Raw genomic sequence first — 23,351 nt, forward strand, 5'->3', positions numbered from 1 at the left:
CAGCTGTGCAGAGCCTGAGATGGCTACAGAGCCTCCCATACCTGAGTAATGTCATCTGAAAGTCTCTTGCTTTTTCTGTTTCACTTTCTACCGCTGAGAATCATCAGAACCCCTGGAATTGATTCTCTTCTCAGAGAGAAAAAGAGGGGACTACCTCCCTTCTCATTTATGAAAGCTTACATTTCCTCCCCTGGGGAGCTCTACAAACCTCTGTAGTAAAGGTTTGAGCAAATTCTAGGAGTGAAAAAATTGTTCTGTAAAGTAAAAATCTACTCACTGTAGTCCTTACTCTAGGCCTGCACTCTGCTGAGATGTAACTTTGCAGTTTCTGTGCTGATTGCTTCTGTATGTCTTTCCCCTAAGCAGCCTGGAGATGACTCCTCAGAAAGTAGAAAAAGTTTCTATGTAGATGGAAAACTCTTTCTGATGCTCTGTGTTTTCTAAGATTTAGTGTTGTTGCCTAGGAATCACAGAAATGGTGTTATTTTTAAGTCTCTTAATGCTACAGGATAATGCCTGAATGACTGCAATTTATAAATAACTTGGAACTTGCTTGGCACTTGGCATTCAGAGTGTATTTATTGGGGCTGAATGTATGACTGGAATTGTGAAAATGCATACAATACAGGGTATAGATATCTTCCTCTGTAAAAATTAGATAGCTAGACAGGGAAGGGACAGAAAGAGAGGAGGCAGGCTCCTACACTCATCCAGTACGTTCGTAAGTCAGTTTCTGGTGAATCATCTGGTCTCATGGATTAATGACCATTTATAAGCACATCAGTCCCAAAGGTGCTTCTTCAGTCCAAGCCTATCTTCTGAGCTACAGACATGTTTCTTACTGCAGACTCTGCATTTCCTCATACACATCTCATTGGTAACTCACCCCTTTTATGCTCCAAACTGAGTCCTGGCCTCAGGACCCTCCATCAAACCCAGTCTGTCCATAGCCTTCTTGGATGCACTGTATGAAACCACAGTCTTCAAGTTACTTGATCTAAAACCTTTGAGTTACCTTTGACTTCACTTGTCCTTATCAGGGCTCAGACATGATAGGCTGGCAAATTTGTTTGGCTTTAAATCCAGAACATACACTAACTATGATAACTTCTCTCCCATCCACCACTACTTGTAGATGCAAACCACAATTTGCAGGTTGGGAGATTTCTATTAATGTAACCACTTACTGCTCAACAAGGTGCTATTCTTTCTCTCATCATCTACTTTTAGGAAAGCAATCAAAGGGACTCTTTCAAAATGTCAGGTCATATCACAGTCTCCCTATAGTCCTCCAAATTTTCCATCAGCTTAACTTATAATTGCCTCTAATGCCTTGTATGTCCATTCAAATAACTATACATCCTCTGATACGTCTGTACATTATTCCTTCAATGTCTTCAACATAAATATTGCTCAGAAATAAACCAAAAATCAGAAAAATAAGAATGAGCAAAAAATACATATAAATGCCAAAAGAGAGAACAGAGTAATAAATAAATGTTGAGAAGTAGTTAAGAGAAAGAGATTACATAGAAACCGTAAACACAAAATTACTTCATCAAATTTGCCACATGCAAAACTGTGTACAGGACATGGCCAACCAGACTGTTTAGCTCTGACCTCAGGCACACTGTTTACCTTTTCAGGCTCAGAGTTTTCATCAGTACAAAGAGCATAGCAGTAACAGCATATATAGAGGTGCACCATGGATATGTGGGCTGAAAACATCAGACACCAACTTAGTAACATCCAAGAGCCTCGCTGCAGCTCATTAGGGAAAAAGTCATGAAAACCAATGCCTTCCACACAGGGGAGAGACTTTATCAGACATTATATAGACTGAAATTATTTCTTTTCTGCCAAAAGTTAAGGTTGTGTACAAAAAGCAACTTCTACAACATAGCACAGAACAATTACTAGAAAAAGTCACCAGACATTTTAGAAATCTACTGTGGGCAAAGCAGTGGAAAAAATATTTAGGGAGAAACAATGAAAAGAAAACACCTGCCTCAAGAAGGTTGTATCATAATCGAAAAGACAGAACAATACTGTGATAGCGTTCTATATGGGAGACTTAGAAAAATGCAGTGAAGAAAGATAACTGCATGCTTCAGGGGAAGAAATGTCATAAACTTAGGTGAAATAAATAAAGAGGAAGAATATATTTTCCAGTATATCTATTTAGGCTGGAAAAGAAGAATTGGCACTGACGCTAATGAAAATCAAACTATTACTTGGAGTTTAAAGTAGATCAGTTTTGAGCAGGCATGGAGACAACTAGGAAGAAAGGATGGCATTTAGTTTGGGGAAAGAAGCTTAGAAAGAAGACTAAGAATAGCAACACAGAAACCAAACTACTACTGATAATTTTTGTGGTATTAAAAAGAAATATCTATTGAAATAGTGAAAAATATTTCCAGAAATATCAGTGTGACATTCCTCAATTGCATGACCAAACATCTATTGATTATAATAAGCAAGTAAAAGGAAACATTCTGAAAGTCCTTCAAGGGGAAAATGATTAAATTAATCAGAATACCAGAATGCTTTCATAATCAACAAATGTTTATTGAATATCCATTTATGTGCTATGTCTGTCTCTATGTGCTGAAAATACAAAAGTGACAAAAACTGTCATTGCTTAAAACTTTGTGCATGTGCAGTCTTTAGAAAAACTGGGTAGAGCTGCATATGTGTTTCTCCAAGGTATTATATTATGTAGTATTATATTATATATGGTCATATTTATAGGATCGTATAGATATATACATATGTATGTGTGTGTGTTTCAGGATGTAGACACGTTGTTATATGTATATAATGTGTTATGTGATATGTATACAACAACGTGCCTGCACCAGAGACACTGGCTACAACTGATGAAATGTAACCAAGACTGCTAGTTGTCCTTAAACGTCATGTCCTTAGCGATGTGGCTCCTGAATAATAACCCGACTGCCCACAATGTGCATTTCTCAGCTTCTCTTCTGGGCTAGTATTATCATGAAACTTAGCTTTAACTAACAAAATTTCAGCAGAAATGTCATGGGAAGAACATTTTAAGCAAAAAATTTTATGTGAATCTGTAGGAAAATATGATTTACTTCAGGAATTGAATAATTACTTAATAATAGGAAAGTATATTATTCTGATCCCTTAAACTATTAATAAAAAGATAGAAAATGTAATAATGACAAAAGCTGTCACTGGAGAAGACCAAGTGTAGTGAGAATAATGGTGATCACATACATTTGGGTTTTTCTGTACCTCCTCCCACAAATCACAGGGTCACCTAGGAATACACACAACAATCACAGACAACATCACAGAGAGATACTGCAAACTCCAAGTTATCCATAAACAGAAAAATAAATATCAGACCTCAGGAGAGCAGCCACAGGGTCCCCACAGGAGTTTGCAAGCCTGTGCGTGAGGAGAGCAGTTAGAGGAGAGGGGAATGATTGCATAAGAAGGAGGAGAAGGAAGAGAAGCAAGCACAAAGGGGAGCAGAATAACCTCTGGAAAGAGACAGTTTCCTTCCAATTGCTGATACACTGAACACAAATGGGCCTGGTCTTCTCAGACTGACCCTCGGGAAGGGACTTCAAGCTGAGCCTACCTAGGAAGCAGAAGCCATGCTTTCTGAGAAGGAAGACAGAGAGGCTTCCTGGAGACATCCTGGTAAAACTACAGAGAGAAGGAAGCGAGGAAAGCTCAGGATCCTGTGAAATCTGAACAGAAGGAACACATACTGACACCCCTCCCTCTGCCTGCAAGCAACCTTCCTTATGAAAATCACCTGTGGCCTTCCGGAAGGGAGCACTGCACCAACAGCGCTATATGCAAAATATCCAGGAATAGAAGGAAACTGACCAGCTTCAGTAAGAACTACTCTAAGAAGAAAAGAAAGGGAGAGCCAGTGTATTTTGGTTGATCAGAGTTCTTGTATCCACCATTATAATACAAAACAAAGTCATAATACAGCACTCCAAAAGACAGCATCTCAAATTTACACTTGAAATTATTTTCTAAAAACTCAGAAATTCAAACCTGACCACTGAAATGACTAGAAGCACAAAGCTATTCAACAATTTTAGGACTGCAATTGAAAAACAAAATAAAACAATTGTAAGCAATAAATCATAAATTGCTCAAAAGAGAGCATATTGAATAGCATAGACGTAAGACCCAAAAAGAGGATATGAAATAAAAAAACATGTACCAGAGAGTGGAAAGATTAAAATGGGAGATGAGCAAAGAAGGTATAGATATTTAATATCTCAAGAGGAAAGCTCAGTGAAACAATCACTGTTGCTCAACAGTAAATAAAAGGAAGACACTATAAGGAAAGTACAAACATTTCTAAATACTATACCTGAAAGAATGAGCAAAGAAACGCACTACATGGAAAAGTAGTGAGCGCAACAAAATTCACATCACACTAAGCAATATAAACAAGAATTACATAACACATACCTTTTGGGTGGAGGTCAAACACCACCACCAGATGGCGTATCGTCTTCACAGCCTGCCGTGGGACCATAGCAAAAGCCATCATGTTCCACTGAGCTCACTAAGTTCCACTGAGATAAATTATGAATAAATTTGCTGCAATAAAACGAGGAAGTAAAGCCAAGGTAAAACGGGGTCTCAAATTAAGAAAACCTTCTATTAAACAACATACTAGAAAAAAGAGAAACAAAAACAGAAATTACAGTATTTTAAATCAATAGCAATAAAATACTATGTACCAAAGTCTGTAAGGAATGTTTTAAAATTGACTTATAGTCAGTTTACATGCATCAGTAAGAAAGTAAAAATTTCAAATCATAGTTGTGTTTTTCTTTTTGTTTTGTTTAGAGACAGGGTCTCATTGTGTAGTTCAAGGTGTCCTTGATTTCACTACTTAGCACAGGCTGGTCTTGAATTCCTGGTGAGCCTCCTGCCTCAGCCTCCTGAGAGCTGGGACTACAAGTGTGAACGACCACGCCTGGCAACTCTTACTTGTTTGTAAAATAAAAAATAGGTGTCGCCCTAGGCTGGGCTGAACTGCGGACATCTTTGGGAAACCCAGTGAGTCTGGGCTCTGCCTCCCTGACCAGCGTGCAAGGCAGGCAAAACCTTGTGCACCCTCTGGGGCTTTGGTGTCTACCCACCACATCCATAGTGTGTCACCCCAGGTTGGGTGAAACCTCAGACATCTTCAGGAAGCTCAGTGAGTCTGGGCTCTGCCTCCCTGATCAGTGTGCAAGGCAGGTGAAACCTTGGGCACCCTCTGCCTCTGTGGCTACCTGCCACACCTACAGTGTGTCACACCAGGCTCGGCTGAACCCCGGCCATCTTTGGGAAGCCTGGTGAGTCTGCATTCTGCCTCCCTGACCAGCGTGCAAGGCTGGCAAAACCTCAGGCACCCTTTGGGACCTCAGTGGCTACCCACCACATCCACAGTGTGTTGCCCCGGACTGGGCGAAACCCAGGACATCTTCAGGAAGCTTGGTGAGTCTGGGCTCTGCCTTCCTGACCAGTGTGAAAGGCAGGTGAAGCCTCAGGCACGTCTGGGGCCTCGGTGGCTACCTACTACACCCATAGTGTGTTGGCTCGGGCTGGGCTGCCACCACTCACCAGCACAGGAGATACACTGAGGACTGGGGATCTTCAGGCTCTTGCCTTGACACTCACACACAATCAGGACAGTGAGAATGCACTACAGAGAGTCTCTGGTTCTTCAAAAATGACAAAACAGAGGAGCAAAATGCAATCCCAGACCTCCACAGCACCCAAAACAAGTCCAGGAGGCATCAACACAGAAGAGGCTGGAAGTCATACACCTGAAATTTCTGAAATGATCACAACTGAAGTAAACAACTCCATCAAGCCATAGAAGACATCAGATCACAAATAATGTCTCAGGTGAGAAAAGAAATGACAACAATAATGAAGGGAATGTTCAACACATCCAAAGATGACATCGACAAGAAAATAGAAGAGCATAGACAACTCAGTGAAACCTTCAAGAACAATATAGAAAAGAACTAGAAGGTATGAAACAGATGCAAACAGATATCCAGGAATGTAAAAATTCCACTGAAAGCTTGCAAAACCACTGAATGAAGCTAAAGATAGACCTTCAGACCTTGAAGACAGCATAGCCACCAATGAATGTGAAAAGAGGGATCTCTTAAAAGCAACAAGGAACCAGGAAATAACAATTCAACAACTGCAACATGATGCAAAGAGAAACAATGTGAGATTAATAGGTATTAATGAAACAGCAGGTGTCAACACAAATGACATAAAAAGACTACTTGCAGAAATAATAGCAGAAAATTTCCCAGGCATGGTAAAAGAATCAGACATCCAGATAGGTGAAGCACAAAGAACTCCAGTTAATCATAACCAAAATAAATCTTCACCCAGACTACAGTGATCAAGATACTGGAAACTCAACAAAAGATCAGAATATTAAAAGCTGTTAAAGAAAAGAAACTGATCACCTATAAAGGCAAGCCTATCAGAATCACGGCAGACTTCTCAACACAAACCATCAAGGCAAGAAGAGCTTGGAGTGAAGTACTTTAGGTACTGAAAGAAAACAACTTCCAACTCAGATTGATGTACCCTGCAAAGCTATCTTTCAAATTTAATGGAGAAATAAAATATTTTGATGATAAAGAACAACCGAAGAAATCCATGACCATCAAACCAATCCTACAAAGAGTACTAAAAAATGTACTAGAAAGAGATAAAACAGACTGCAACTTCAAGAGCAATAACAGAAAGGAACCACCAAGCAGAACAAGCAATTAAACAGAGGGAAAAATGAGGATCCAACAGCAGGAAAATGGCATGACAAAGTTTAGCCAGTACATATCCATTATAACCATCAATGTAAATGGTCTCAATGCACCAACCAAAAGAAGCAGACTTGCAGAGTGGATTAGGAAACAAAACCCAACTGTATGCTGTATACAAGAAACACATTTAACTCAAAAGGAAATTCAAAGACTGAAAATTAGAGGCTGGAAAACAGTACTCCATGTGACAGGAACCCAGAAAAAAGTGGGTGTAGTTATTCTGTTTGGAGACAACGTGAAATTCAAACCAAGAACAATCAAAAGAGATAAAGAAGGTCACTACATACTTGTGAAAGGGAAGCTTCACAAGGAAGAGACAACAATCCTAAACATCTATGCACCAAATATAGGAGCACCCACCTATGTAAGACAAATTCTAACAGACATGAAAAATGAAATAAGTAGCAACACAATCATAACAAAGGACTTTAACACACCATTGTCACAAAGAGATAGATCAACTAGACAAAAAATCAGGAAAGAAATAACAGAACTTAACCAAAAGTGTGAACATATAGACTTAGTAGACTTTTACAAAGTGTTCCACCCAACAGCATCACAATACACATTCTTCTCAGCTGCACATGGGACGTTCTCTAAAATAGACCATATACGAGTACATAGAAAATGCTTAAGTAAATGCAAAGGAATTGAAATTATCCCAAGTATACTATCAGACCATAGTGCAATGAAATTAGAAATTAATGACAAAAGACAACACAAAAACTCCATAAACAGTTGGAAATTAGATGACATCCTCCTGAACAACCAATGGGTCAGAGATGAAATCAAAGTAGAGATTAAACACCATTTACAAACAAACAAAAATGGAGATACAACCTACAAGAACCTGTGGGATGCAATGAAAACAGTCCTCGGAGGGAAATTTATAGTGGTGAAGTCCCACCTCAGGAAAACAGAACAAGCACAAATAAACAATCTTATGCTGCACCTCAAGCTCCTAGAAAAAGAGCAAGTCAAACCCAGAGCTCAAGGAAGGCAGGAAATTATAAAGCTCAGAACAGAAATTAAAGCAATGGAGACAAAAAAAAAAAAAAATACAAAGAATTAATGAATCGAAGAATGGTTCTTTGAAAGAATAAATAAAATAAATGATCCCTTAGCCAACTTCATCAAAAAAAGGAAGAAAAAACCGAAATAAATGCAATAAGGAATGAAAGGGGTGAAATCACTAAAGATCCTGAATAAATTCAGAAGATCATCAATACCTACTTTGAAAATCTTACTCTCACAGGATGGAAAACACAAAGGAAGTGGACAGATTTCTAGAATGAATTACCAAAGATGAATGAAGAAGATATAAAAATCGTGAATAACTCAATATCAGCCAGTGAAATTGATAATATAATTAAAACCTTGCCAATGAAGGTCCTGATGGATTCACAGCTGAATTCTACAAGAAATTTAGGGAAGATTTAAAACCAATTCTTCTCAAATTCTTTAATGAAATTGAAAGGGAAGGAATTCTCCCCAACTCATTCCTGGAGGTAAATATTATTCTGATACCAAAACCAGAGAAAGACCCAATGAAGAAAGAGAACTACAAACCAATCTCCCTAATAAATATAGATGCAAAAATTCTCAACAAAGTACTAGCAAACAGAATATAACAAGTCATCAAGAAAATTATACACCATGACCAACTGGGATTCATACCAGGAATGCAGGGAAGGTTCAATATACACAAATCAATCAATGAAATACACCATGTCAATAGAGCCAAGGACAGAAATCACATGATCATCTCCACTGATGCAGAAAAAGCCTTCAATAAAGTCCAACATTCATTCAGGTTGAAAATCCTACAGAAAATAGGAATAGAGGGCCTTTACCTCAAGCTGACCAAAGCCATCTATGATAAACCAACAGCTAATATCATACTAAATGGTCAAAAAATGAAAGCTTTCACTTAAAAATCAGGAACAAGACAAGAATGTCCACTGTCACCATTCCTATTCCATATAGTTCTGGAAATATTGCCTAGAGTAATTAGACAAGAGAGAAATAAAAGGAATAAGGATAGGAAAGGAAGAAGTGAAATTGTCATTATTTGCAGATGACATGATACTCTACAGAGAAGACCCCAAAAACTCCACCAAAAGGCTCATGGATTTAATAACCAAATTCAGTAGCACAGCTGTATACAAAGTTAACAATCAACAGTCACTAGCATTCCTGTACACAAGTAACAAACAGACTGTGAGAGAAATTAGGGAAACCACTCCCTTCACAATAGCATCTAAAAAGATGAAATACTTGGGAATCAATCTAACAAAAGAAGTAAAAGATCTATGCAGTGAAAATTATAGTACTCTTAAAAAAAGAGATAGAAGAGGATATCAGAAAATGGAAAGATATTCCTTGCTCATGCATAGGAAGAACCAACATGGTGAAAATGGCCATACTCCCAAAATTGTTGTACAGGTTCCTTGCAATCCCAATTAAAATACCATTAGTATACCTCACAGATCTAGAGAAAATACTCCTAAAGTTCATCTGGAATCAAAAGAGGCCTAGAATAGCAAAAGCAATCTTGGGAAACAAAGGAAAGGCAGGAGGCTTCACAATTCCTGACTTAAAATTATATTACAAAGCTACCGTGATAAAATCAGCATGGTACTGGCACAAAAAACAGACCTGAAGATCAGTGGAACAGATTAGAAGATACAGACACAACTACAAACACACTCAGTCACCTTATCTTCGACAAAGGGGCCAAACATGTTCAGTGGAAGGAAGATAGCCTCTTTAATAAATGGTGCTGGAAAAACCAGCTTTCCACATGCTGAGGACTAAAACTAGCCCCATGTCTTTCACTGTGCACTAAATTAAAGTCAAAATGGATCAAAGATCTAAATATTAAAACAGAAACACTAAATTTATTGGAAGAGAAGGTAGGTAAAAATCTTGACGACATTGGGGTAGGCAGAGAGTTCATGAACAAAAACCAAACTGCATGGGAAATACTTCAAAGAATCAACAACTGGGGTGTCATCCTATTAAAAAGTATTTTCACATCCAAAGAAATCACCAATAAAGTAAAAAGAAAACCCACAAATTGGGAAAAAATTTTAGCCAACTACGCCTCAGACAAAGGACTTCTATCAAGGACATATAAAGAATTAAAAAAAAATCAGGCCCCTCTAAATTCAAAGACCCAGTCCAAAAATGGGCATCTGAGATGAATACACACTTCTCTAAGGAAGAGATACTAATGGCGAATAAATACATGAAAAAATGTTTAACGTCATTTGAGAAATGCAAATTAAAACAACACTGAGATTCCATCTCACCCCAGAAAGAATGGCTACCATCAAGAAATCAACCAATAACAAATGCTGGAGAGGCTGTGGGGAGAAAGGAACCCTACTCCACTGCTGGTGGGAGTGTAGATTGGTGAAACCACTGTTTAAATCAATTTGGAGATTCCTCACAAAACTAGGATTGGAAGTCCCATTTAACCCAGCTATTCGCCTTCTGGGTATTTTCCCAGAAGAATTAAAGACATCATATCACAGCAATATATGTGCACCCCTGTTTATAGCAGCACAATTTGTTACAGCTAAATCTTAGAAACAACCCAGATGCCCATCCATTGAGGAATGGATAAAAAAGTTGTGGTATTTTTATACAATGGGTATTACTCAGCTATTAAAAAAGATAAACATGAGACTTTTGTAGGTAAATGGATGCAACGAGAGACCATAGTCATAAGTGAAATAAATCGAACCCACATGTGTAAACATCATATTGTCTCCTTGGTGTAGGAACCTGAAAGACTAGGTAAAAGTCAAAATGTACAATAGATGATAGGAAAGGGAAAGAAATTGCTCCAAGGAAGGAATGACTGGGATGAGGGAAAGAAGGAAAAAGAAAGGAGGAAGGCAAAACGTAAATATATATATGAATAGCTGAGATGACTGTATTGCTGTTGTCTGATGGTGTATTGAAATGAACAGTTAATGCTCACAATTTTTTATGTTCTGATTGACTTTGCATGCTTGTGTCTGGTGGTCTAAGCAGCTGATCTGAAGGTGACAATATGCAGTGGAATTACAATGGTGAACTCCTACCATCTTGTCTAGTGAAACTCTCTAATATATCTAATGTTTTATTGAAGAATTACTTTCTTAATCTCTTTAATGGTTTGAGCAATCTTTCCTTCTTACATCTGATAATCTGAGCAATGTAGTTGAGGATGGCAGTATGCAACGTAACAGCCACTGTTGATTTGTATTAATTTATCTTGAGACTGTGCATCACTTTGAATGTTTTTGCTTTGATTTGTTTATGTTCATGATACTGGTATGCTGCTTCTGTTCTTTTTTGTTTGTTTCTCGTGTACTATTCTCTTTAAAATAAAAAAATAAAAAAAAATAAAATAAAATAAAATAAAATAAAATAAAATGAAAAATAGGATGGCAATTTTCTATCTCAGCCAAAAAGTTCTAATTAAAAAATTTAATTCGTACACATTTGGGCATGAAATGTGTGCCTTCCTTCTGTGGGATTGGTGTATGCACATGACACATCTTAGTTCCTCTTTCTGTCCCTACCCTTCCTTTTCTTCCCTCCCTCCACCTCTTGATTCCTCTCCCATTTCAGAAAGAGCTCTCTCTAATTTAATGGTGAAGTATTTACAGATATACCTGTTAAATTTAGCAACAGCATAAGGTTGTTACTCCTAATTAAATCATTTGATATTATCTTATTACTTCTCTGTAAATGAATATATAGAAATTATAATGAAAATAAAAGATTATGAGGAATAACTATGTGCATAGAAGAAGTTGTAACTAACACTATTTTTAGAAAATATGATATTTAAGTAAACTAAATAGAGCTAGAGAACTGGCTTCAATTTATTAGCTTAGCTTCAGCAAGAAATTTCCATACTTTGACCAGTTTAAAAGTATATAGAATCTTAAACGTCTGTATGCAGTTGCAGTAAAGCATGAAAATTAGACTTGAATCACTAAACAAGAATAAGTGAAACGGTATAATTTTACTAGGTCCAAAAACTATTAAAATGCTCTCTCTTGCTCAAGTAATTCTAAGATCTTTGAGAGAACTCAAAATCCCAAAGGGATTTTATGAATTTGTAACATTGAATTAAAATACATCTGAAACTGTATTTAAATGATTTCAGTTTTTAAAATTCTGAAAGTGAATAAAAAGGAAAGCAAAAAATTCTTGAGTTATAGGTACTAATATTTTACAAAGACAAAATTATTAAAATTGAATGGAATTAAATGGATAAAACGGAACAAAATAGCAATCCCAGGCTGAAGGACTGAATTAGATTCAGGAGGGAAATGAGAGATTCTCCCAAACTGTTGTGTAGTAGCAGAATGAGTATGGGGTGGGCGGGTGGAGCAGCTCTGTTCCCTCTCACTGATGCCCAAGGTGACCTGCCAGGTTGGAGTACTGCCTCAGTACTCCTCAGTGGTATGATTTTAGGTGAGTAACTTCATCTCTGTGTCTCATATTCTTATCTGTAGAGGAAAAAAATAGCAGTTTTTAAGTCACAGGATGCATGTGAAAATTAACTGAATTGATAATTTAAAATAGGAATAGTAAGCACTGTATCAGCATGAATACTAATTGTTGTGGTAGCAAAATAGGTTGTACATATCCATAGCACGTGTTCTTTTTAGGTTAAATGCCTTACCATATGCTAAGCTATAACCCTATTAATGCTGTTCTTCCTATGAACTCACAAATACTCAGCATATAAATGCAAAAATAAATATTTTCTGAAATTATTACTTATGATCTTAATGTCATAATAAGAATTACTTTTAAAATACTTTTATTAGTTCTATTCAAGGGACTTATACATTTCTAATAGCATATGTGAAAATTAATAGACAGTGTATTACATGGTTTTAATTAAAACTTAATAATCTATAACCATAGCATGTTGAAAGATGTCTTTTTTTTCTTTCAAAGAAGTACATAAGAACTTGACTATATACTTTTTGGTTGCTTCTATTAATAGTACTAAGTCACACACTGTATTTATTTGGAAGTACATAATGGAATATAAAGTCAGATTTAGACAAAATGTTTATATTCTTATATTCTTAAGTATAGCATGATCATAAAATAAGGCCCAGATAAATAAAACTTGGTGTTAAAATTTCAATGCTGAAAGGGCCATTATGTAACTCTGTGCATTGACTTCAAAGATCTAAAGTGATGAAAGTTGAGGTCCTTGCCTATCGTTGTACATCACTGATTAACAGATGTACAAGAGGATCACATTCTTCCCTTCTTCCTTCCCTCCTCGCTTCCTCCTTCCTTCTTCCCCCGTCCTTCCTCCCTCTTCCTCCCCATTTTCCTCTGTTTCCCCCCCACTCTTCTTTTCTTCTGTTGGTCTTTCTCCAATGCTTACTGTCTCCCAAGCAGACTGGAATCTTTACTCTGTAACACTATTTGAAAACCAAAGCGTATCAACCACGGCTTATGAAAATTGCTGAGATATCTTGTGAAGAGAAAGAGATAAAAATGCATAGTTTGAAAAATTCAATACACACACACAAAAAAAAGTGTCAGAACTCTTCAGAAACTATTTTGCTTGTACTTTGTGTAAAAAGTTGTTTAATAACAAGGAAAAAAATTTAAACAGTTTGAAGCTATGTTAGGCCCCTCTAATGAGTTCATATTTCTAGGAGAGGTGAATGATATCCTAGAAAAGTGACTGTGTTTCCCTAAAGTGAGAGCTGAGTTACTAGAAGTTATGTACAAATCCAAAAGAGAAATATTAAATAATTTGAGATTGGTATACTACAAATGTCAAAAGATATATGTTCATTCTGGTGGAGAAATGTGTTTGATTTTATTCTCAGTTAAATTTACACAACAGATTATTAATCAGATGTGTTTTAAGTGATAAAAATAAGTGGTTAATTTTCTTTTTTGATAGCATTATCTATTCATGAAAAGATGAATATGCTTTTTACAAAGCACTTAAGAACTATATGGAGAAACCAGTCTGGATAACAATGTGATAAAAGATATTCACAGATGTTTAAAATCCATATCTAGAATGTTAACTAATGAGCTATTGTCAAAGCAGGTAGAGCTTTAGAGGCACATTACCATCTATGAACTTACCGGGTACTCTCCATCAACCTTACCTCCAATGTGGATGAGGAATGAAAGGCCTGCTTCTTAAACTACCAAATAGTTCAGATCTAGAAAACAGAAGGTGACACAATAGATGACAGGTAAAGACTCAAAATATTACACAAAGACGTGAAAGGTGCAAATTAATCATTTAATGAAATTAAAGGCAGACAAATATGAAATTCAACATTTTTTACAGAATCAATTGCATAGGGCTTATGAGGAATTTTTTGAGTTTTACTTTAAGTATTTTTGAGTTTTTATTTGACCTCAAGTTTAGTTTAAGGCCCTGTTTTGATTCAGCTGATAAAAATGACTCAGGCTCTGACTTCATTCTTTAAAAACTATATCATCTATATTGACTGAGAAATCATTGCAAATTAAGATTATGTTCATTACTAGTAGGAATAACCAGTATTTTGAGGGGCATGGAAATTATGTCTTGGAAAATTACTGAATAAATAAATTATTTTTGGTTCTGAAAAATATTCTCATTAAAGGATAAGATAATTTTCTTAACTACCTGGCAAAATATCGTAATACTGATGCACTTAGATTTAAAATAGTACGTAGAAATGACAAAACTAAGATAGTTAATAGGAGACACATGAAAATTCATTTGTTATAAAATCAAAATATTATCTTGAAAAATAACAACTAGACTGGTGTCTTGGTGTATAGTATGCCCCTCAAAAGTCACGGTTCAGATTCTGGCTCTCAGTGGTTTGCAGATTTTTCCTTAGAACCTAACTAATAATTGTCAGAAATCCCCATCATTTCCCGGAAACTTCTCAATTTTCCTTTGGTGGGAGGTTTGCAAGTGGCCAATCCAAAATCGTTATTCAATCCTCCTTGCTGCTGATTGGCTTCTGCCCTGTAACCTACCTCTGGCAAACGCACCAGCATCCTCGCATCCTAGCAGGGTGCTGTACCGCCTGAGTGTAGCTATCTTCAGTGTTCTCAATTTTGTTTTTAAAGGCCTAAGATCGCTAAGATGCTGCCAAAATGCCCTGCACCTTCTCAGGCTTTATTAACACAGAATTAAATTAAGTTATATTAGATTAAATTACAGTAGGAGATACAGCATATTTGGGGTTTAAATTATAAAAATAGATATTTATAGGCATTTTTCTAGCCATGTCTGGAATTCATGGTTTTTCATATTTTGCAGGTGTTCTGGGAACCTAACCCCTGAGAATTTCATATACCAAATAAAATAATGTAGGCACCAATAATATATTATTTTGTTAAGCTCACAGTCCCAGCCTCCCTGGAGCTTATAGCCTAGTAGAAGGGTCAGGCACTACTAAAAGAGTCATACAAATATGTGTAAACTTCCAACTCTCGTAACTGCTAAAATGTCAAGGAGGTAGGTAATTCTTAGTACAATAGTAATGATTATTCAAAGCAATGATAATGCTTACTAATAATAATCATTATTGGAATAAATAGAAATTATAGTAATATATAATATAAAAGTATACAATAAATATATAATCATATTGCATACAATTAAATATTTATAACCATAATATAATAATTATTCTAATCAAAGTTTGCATACATAGCTTCCCTGAACAATTGATTAGTGAGCTGGTATGTGAATTTTTTTTGGAGACAGGGTCTTTCTCTGTAGTGCAGGCTAGCCTTGAGCTCACAGAGATCTGCCTCGACCTCCTCTCCTGAGGACTGAGAATACAGGCGTGTGCCACTACGCCTGCCTTGGCATGTGAATTTGAGTAAGTGTTTCCTTGCAGAGTTTTCAGGATAGTCAAACCAGATCATGGCAGCAGCAGGTACAATGACTATGAATCAGAAAGAAGTACCAGGAAGAGAATGGCATGGGCACATTAAAGCATTAAAGCATAAAGATAGTCCATCCCAAATAGGTCATAGTAATGATTTTAATATTTTCCCAAGTAATGATGCAAATCCACTGAAAATCTTTGCAGCAAGGCAGGAGCAGATCAGATTTGCTTCAGAGAAAGCTTACTTTGGCTGAAATAGAGATTGGAGAGTAAAAAAGGTAGAATTCAGGTAGACTCACAGGGAGCTGGATCCCAGGCAAACAGTGGTAACTGACTACAGCAGAGCAGAGGATAAATACTAGAGTTTTTAGAAGGTAAAACCAATAAAGACTAATTAGATAGGGTCATAAGGCCGGGAAGAGGAAGCCACGAAGAGTTTTGACTTGTGTACAAAGATGACATTCATTGCAGTGGAAGACGCTGGAAAAACTAGTTAGGACTGGGTATGGTCTTGGCCATGTCAAATTTGAGGAATATTTGAGATATTTAATAGAAAAATATTAGCTATATAGTTAAATAAATCACTACAGGTTTCAAAGCTCAGGTTCAGAGCTGGAAAAGCCAGCTGGTAAATCAGGAGCGCAGAGGAGGCAATGGGAGTACAGGGTGAGGACGATTGTTCTGGCGGAGATTCTCAGATGAGAAAAGTGTGCAGAGCCAGAGAATCCCAAAAGGAGCTCAAAGAAGGAACTGAGAGAGGTTTACACTGTGTCATGAAACCTGAGGGTAATGAAAATGTCACTGTCAAATATTGTGAGAGGTTTAGTCCAGTGAGCCCTGAATCACCTCCACTTGACTGAGCGCAAAGATTCAGAAGTGAGGTTTCCCTGAGTGCTAACGTGCCCAATAGTGCAGTTCCGAAGGCATCTCAGAATGACTGGATGTGTGAAAATAGAGACAAATGTTTAGAGAAAATTGACTCTGAAAAAGACAGAAGGGATAGTTACTGGGAGTCAGGGGTCCTAGAAAATAGGGTAAAATTCTTTTCTCTTTCTGCTTTTAAAGAGAAAGATTTCAAGAATCTTGAGTGGAGAATCTTATACCTGATAGGATGACATTTCATTCATGAGACAGAATGTTAAATTTCAAATATCTGAAATGGAGAAAATGGTTCATAGTTTGCCGATGACGGGTGACCTTAGAAAGGAAGGAAGACAGCTCTGCTGCTGGAAATAGGGATTAGAATATGTTAAGTATGGCCTATAAGTTGGGAGGTAAAAAGAAGGGTGAATTTTAATCTTGTATTTTCTCTGTTCTCTATAAAATAACAGAAGGGGTCATCTGAAAGTTAGAGCAGAAGAAAGAATATTCAACCGGGGTAAAAATTTGAAAAGTTATTGTAGAAAGTGGACAAGTGAATGATCAAACGGATGAAGGAATAAGAAGGCATGGATGAGTGATCATCTCATTGTTTCTGATTACATCATCACTTCTGCTACTTAGGAAGCTTTAGGACCATCTTTCTGAATCACTGCCCTAGACTTTTGTCTGCTCCAGTGAGCTGCACTGATAACCATGAGGACAATCACCTGTTCCTATCAGTCCATGTACATCATTTACATCATCATTTACAGCATTGTGCCTGCAGGATACGGTGAAGAACGCCTTAGGAAAGTGAGTGTAAAACTCTGGGACAGGAAACTATATTGTGCATGCTGTGTGCATTTGTGTAGTTTGAAAAAGTTCATTTTATGATTCTCACATGCCATAGGCAATGTGGTGATTTCTCCTTGAGAAGACAATGTTGAAAGCAGACCAGCATCTAGGAATTTCCCTGCAAAACATGGCACATTCCGATTTATAACCACTTAAGTGTAAACCATCTATTTATTAGGAACATCTTTATGAAAATTTCACCAAGATTCAGTCAACGTGTTGTTAGTAAATTCTTCCTTATGCCAATTTTCTACCTTTAACTAAATTATTAACTATTTTAGGTCATTAGTGCATCAACTAGTGTTCTACCCAAAGACTCCTAAAACTAATAAATAAATTTAGCAAAGTAGCGGGATACAAAACCAATATGCAAAACTCAGTGGCATTCTTATACTCTAATGAACCAACCAAAAAATAAATCAGGAAACAACCCCATTCACAGCAGCTCCAACAAGAACTAAAAACCTAGGCATTAACCTATCAAGGAAGTGAATGATCTCTACATGAAAACTCTAGCACTCTAAAAAAAGAGGTAGAAGAAAATATCAAAAAAAGAAAGACATCTCCTGTTCCTGGATATGAAGAACCAATATTGTTAAAAATGTCATATTACCAAAACTGATATAAGGATTTAATGGAATCCCAATCAAAATACCAACAGCACGCCTGCCTGGCAAGCGCAAGGTCGTGAGTTCGGTTCCCGGTACCGGAGAAAAAACCAAAAAAAAAAAAAAACCAACAGCATTCTTCATAGAACTGGAGAAAAAAATACTGAAGTTTATATGAAATCCAAAGAATCCTAGAAGAGCAAAAATAATCCTGGGCAACAAGATTTTTTTTCCCCACAATTATGTTTATTAAAAACTGACAAACAAAACCTGTACAAAAAATATTCCCTATCACTTGAGCAACAGTCATCTTGAGAGGCGTTACCGCCTGGGACTCCCTCTTCCTCTGCCGCAGCCACGGCCTCTTCCTCGACCTCGGCCTCGGCCTCTTCCTGCCACAGCTTCCATCTTCTTAGGTTTCACCTGAGGCTCAACATCCACCAGTAGCGTATCCAGCGGCAAGTTGTCTGGCAGGATAAAACAGCGAATGTTATTTCCTCCAGTGCTCAACGTTTCCAGCTGCAAGGGCTCTCTGTTCTTCAGGGTCATCTTCATAGCCTTCAGATGTGTGTTCATGCTGACATCCACGCCTGTGATTGTTCCATGGACCTGTGTTCCATTTTTCAATTCAATGGTGACAGTTTCATGACTCAATTTCATCAAAAATCTCACAGTTTCATCAAAGCAAGAGGCAACTCAATCCTTGATTTCAAGTTCTATCACAAAGCTACAGTGAATAAAAACAGCACTGTACTGGCACCAAAAAACAGACATGTGGACCAAAGGAACAGAACAGAGAATGCAGAAATATCTCCAGGCACACTCAGACACCTGATCTTTGACAAGGGAGCCAAAAGCACAAGCTGGAGGAGAGGTGACCTCTTTAACATACATTACTGGGGAAAAGGAGTTATTCCTGTGCTGAAGAATTAAGCTAAATTAATATTTCTCAAATCATATCAAAATGGACCTATATATATATGAAGAAAAAAGTGGGCAAAAATAGTAAAGATGTAGGTATAGGAAGACTTTCTGACCAGAACCCTAATTTCACAAGAAGTAACAGCAACAACAAATGGGATACATAAATTTCAAAGCTTTTGTCTAGCAAAGCAAACTGCAAATAGAAGGATGAGCCATCCTCCAGAATGGAAAATTTTTTTCTAATCTACTGTTCTGGTAGAAAATTAGTATCTATAATATATTAAAGGAATAAAAAATTAGATCTCCAAATAATAAACCCAATTAAAAATGGACCATTGAAGTGAGTAAACACTTTTCAAAAGAAGAAGTACAAATGGCAGATGGGCACAGGAATAGGTTGGTGGCACATTTAGCCATGAGAGAAATGCAAAGCAAAACAGCACTACTTCATCTGACTCCAGAAAGAATGACTGTCATTATGAACTCAAAAATCAGCAGGGTTCATGAATTTGTGGGGAAAATTGAACACTTCTACATTGTTGAAGGTATTATAAACTAGTATAACCACTATGCAAATCAGTATAGAGTTTACTTACAAAAGTAAAAGTAGAGATTTCCTTTGACCCAGCTCTACCTCCACTGGATATTCCCCTGAAACAGTTAAAGATGTCACTTTACAGTGATACATGTATACTCATATTTATAACAGCGCAACTCACAATTGCTAAGTCCTGGAACCAGCCCACATGCCACTAACAGGTAGATGAGTAAAGAAAATATGGTACTGAAATGCAGTGGAAAACTAGTCAGTCATAAATAAGGATAAAGTTGAGTCATCCATAGGAAGATGGATGCATCTTGAGCCATTATGCTAAGTGAAAATAAATCAGACATGGAATGATAAATATTGCACAGTTTCTCTTAAATGAGAAATTTAGAGATTAAATAATCTAAGAGCCAAGAAAAGTACATGATAGCAAACAAGGGCATAGACTTTGTGAGTTGGAAATTGGATCTGGAGATGGAGAAGATGGGAGGGAGGCGAGGGAAAGGGGAAGTGAAACTAGTCAGGATGTAGTGTGTGTATGTGCCGTGTCCCCATGAGGGTGGTGTTTGTTGTGCACCACAAACATACACTAATAAGACAGGGAGGACAGAGAGCAAATCACTGATCCACGTGAGATAACTGTCTCACAAGAGTAAATGCATGTTTGAGAGTGTGACTGGATCTTAGAGAGTTATTTACTCCTCTTTATCATAGAGATAAGTGAGTCAGCTCACAGTAATCATATTGAACATTTACATTCATTTTACAAATAAATAAATGGAAGCTCAGAAGAGACAGGGCTAGAGAGCTGAAAATCCAGGTTAGATTTTCCAGGGAATAAGTCCAAATTCTCAATATCAGCTATAAAGGAAAAAAAAATGGGGCTTAAAAGCAAACCAAAGGATTCTCTACAAGTCTATTTTATAGAGTATTAAGTTTAATTCTTTTCAGTTAATAATTCTAAACTTATTGTAGCTCATATATTTACACAGGCCTGCAGCAATATAAGTGGCACAATTTTTTATTTTATTTTAAAGAGAAAAAAACAAATTAAACACAAAGACATAATCAAAACAACACAAAAACAATAAAAACGGATACAATTTTTTTTGGTTTTTTTTTTTGGTTTTTGGTTTTTTTTTTTCTGGTACCAGGAATTGAACTCAAGACCTGTGCTTGCCAGGCAGGCACTGTGCCACTGAGTTAAATCCCCAGCCCCAAAACAGGTACAATTTTTAAAAAGCAAAATTTAAGACACTTGTTTCATAGGTGGAGAAACTAAAAACCTGAGAACTAAACAATAAATTTAAACTATGTTAGAGTTTCTGCACCTATGAAATGGAGGGAAAATACAAATTCATAGCTCACTTTAAGGATTAAGTGAAAGAGTTACATGAATTCCTAACACTGACCCTATAAACAAATAGGTATGGGCTTACTTCTGTGTGCGTGCTCTCATACTCGCCACATACTGTTTGACTTTGCTAGAATATTTTTAGAGCATTGTTACTTCAGACATTAGACCTATCTAAGCTGATTTGCATTCTGCTGGCATGTTACTTTTCACAGCTTTTTTTCCTTGATACTCAAAAGCTATAAAATAAATTTCTATCTTCTTTCCTAAAACAATGAAAGAAAAACAACTAGAAAATGTACAACATAAAATGTAGTAGTGTTTGTGTTTGTCTGGAAGGGTCTCCCCACATCTTTAATCACAGCCACAGATCATTATTTCAAGTAAGATGCATCTTTTAGATATTTAAATATGTATCCTCACATTATAGAATTTAAACATTCAGTCATTTGTTCTCTGTTTTACTGATTCTGTGATGTCTTAAATAAGTAAAATAAAATATGCTGCAATTGTCAGTAGTATCAGTGAAATTCTAAAGAGATGCACACTGAGAAAAGAGGCTATGACAAAAAAAATCCCTGTTTTCTTAGTCATTAGCTCTTCATTGAAATGGATCTGAAGTTTGTACAACAGCATCATGGTGGAGACCTCTGGCCTATCGCATCACAACCTTCTGCCTTGAGAGCTCTGACAAACTCTGATGTATTTAATGCCTAATGATGTAATTTTTTCTGAAAAGAAATTTAAACCAAGAGGAGAGTCATGCTGAAGTTGTCTAATGATCTACTTAATAATTTGCATGCTCAGAACATATTAGGGTTGGGGAGTAGCTCAGTGTTGGAGCACTTACCTAGTGTGTGAGGTGTGCCTACGTTTAGCCCCAGCACCACAAAACCAAAAGTACAAGAACATATAGAACAACGTTTTCTTAGATAAGTTTTTTTCCAGTGTTTTTCTTTGCTACTGTGTTAACAATGGCTGTGGTAAAATGACTTAAGAGAAAAAGACAGTTTTCTTCATGTAGTGTCTATATCTGAGGTATTCTCCACTGATTTCCTGTGTGCTGGCAAGATGAACAAGGTGATTTATTTGACTCCAGTGGGGCAAGGTTGTCAGTAAAAAATTCACATGTAGCTCTTCTCTAAGAAATCACTGTATTTTCAGTTTATGTAAAAAGACTTAAGATGTTACCTGAAGCATCTATTATTTTCCTCCAGGCAAGATGAAGTGTCACAAATCCAATTGTTTTTCATGCTATTAATGTATTCCTTTCTCTTTCAATTTCCCAGAGAGCGGACATAGGGATTTCTGCCTTGACCATCACTCCAGATCGAGAGAATGTGGTGGATTTTACAACCCGGTACATGGACTACTCTGTGGGGGTCCTTCTTCGAAGGGCCGAGAAGACGGTGGATATGTTTGCCTGTCTTGCACCCTTCGATCTCTCTCTATGGGCCTGCATTGCTGGCACAGTCCTTCTGGTGGGTCTACTGGTCTACCTCTTGAACTGGCTGAATCCCCCACGATTACAAATGGGATCAATGACCTCTACCACACTCTACAATTCCATGTGGTTTGTGTATGGATCTTTTGTACAGCAAGGTAAGGAGAAAAACTACATTGTAACATAAAAAGGGAATATGATAGTTCAAAACTCACACATTTAGTTAAGATAGCTCTATCTGACATCCATGAGAGTTCTGAAGGATCCTCACAGCAAAGCTCAGAAAAGAACATGTCCTGCTTTCTCCTACTCCATCTCCAGCACAGCAGATTTCCAGCAGTGATGATTCTCTGTCTTCTGGTGTAAGTTCAGTTTCACTAACAAAAGCAAACTTGAATGTCAGAGTTAAGATTCAGAACACACTGCAAAATCAGATTTTCTCCCCCAAACTCTGATTCTTGGAGGAAATAGCATTACTAGTGTGAAACTGCTTACTATTAGAAAGAGCAATGTTTAATTATTTATGTATATAAGAGAAGTTAGTACTTGTTCTTTGCTCAGAGACAATATTTCATGTATTAAAAAGATTCATTACCACTGAAAAGATTTTGGTTAATTTAAGTCTCTGATAAAAAAAACTTATGTTTTATCTTTCACTTTAATGTCTAATCTTTAGTAATGATTTAAAGTATAATCTCATTCTAAAAAATGTCTTTTCTTTGTTATTCAATATCCAATCTGCCTTGTTCTGTAAAATTGCCTGGTTAATTCTCACTTTCAGAATAGAATAAGATATTATTTTTCCCTGCTTGAGACTACTGCCATCATAAAGAGTGAAATAGTGTGGGGCTTGATAGTCTTTTGCAAAATCAGCCTGCGTGTTAAACAGGAGAAATGGGTATTTCAATACACACATAGGACACTTTTACCTTAATGTTTACAACTCTCAATAGCATTTTAATTTTTACTCCCATTTGCCATTGGTCTACCCATTAAATTTTGTT

At 36.8% G+C, this 23,351-nt stretch overlaps 1 protein-coding gene and 1 pseudogene across 1 annotated transcript in view; one reads left to right on the forward strand and one right to left on the reverse strand.

Annotated features, from left to right (window-relative positions):
* The window catches only part of Grid2 (glutamate receptor, ionotropic, delta 2), a 1,119,457-nt gene that overhangs the window by 806,938 nt on the left and 289,168 nt on the right, over positions 1-23,351 (forward strand). Inside the window, exon 13 of the mRNA XM_005374673.1 lies at positions 22,193-22,505. Coding sequence (XP_005374730.1) covers positions 22,193-22,505 — 313 coding nt within the window. The remainder of the gene's footprint in view (positions 1-22,192; positions 22,506-23,351) is intronic.
* Positions 18,321-18,745, reverse strand: LOC102010222 (annotated as a pseudogene).

This window comes from Chinchilla lanigera, unplaced genomic scaffold (assembly GCF_000276665.1).
Source record: "Chinchilla lanigera isolate Chin_1 unplaced genomic scaffold, ChiLan1.0 scaffold00004, whole genome shotgun sequence".
NCBI lineage: Eukaryota > Metazoa > Chordata > Mammalia > Rodentia > Chinchillidae > Chinchilla > Chinchilla lanigera.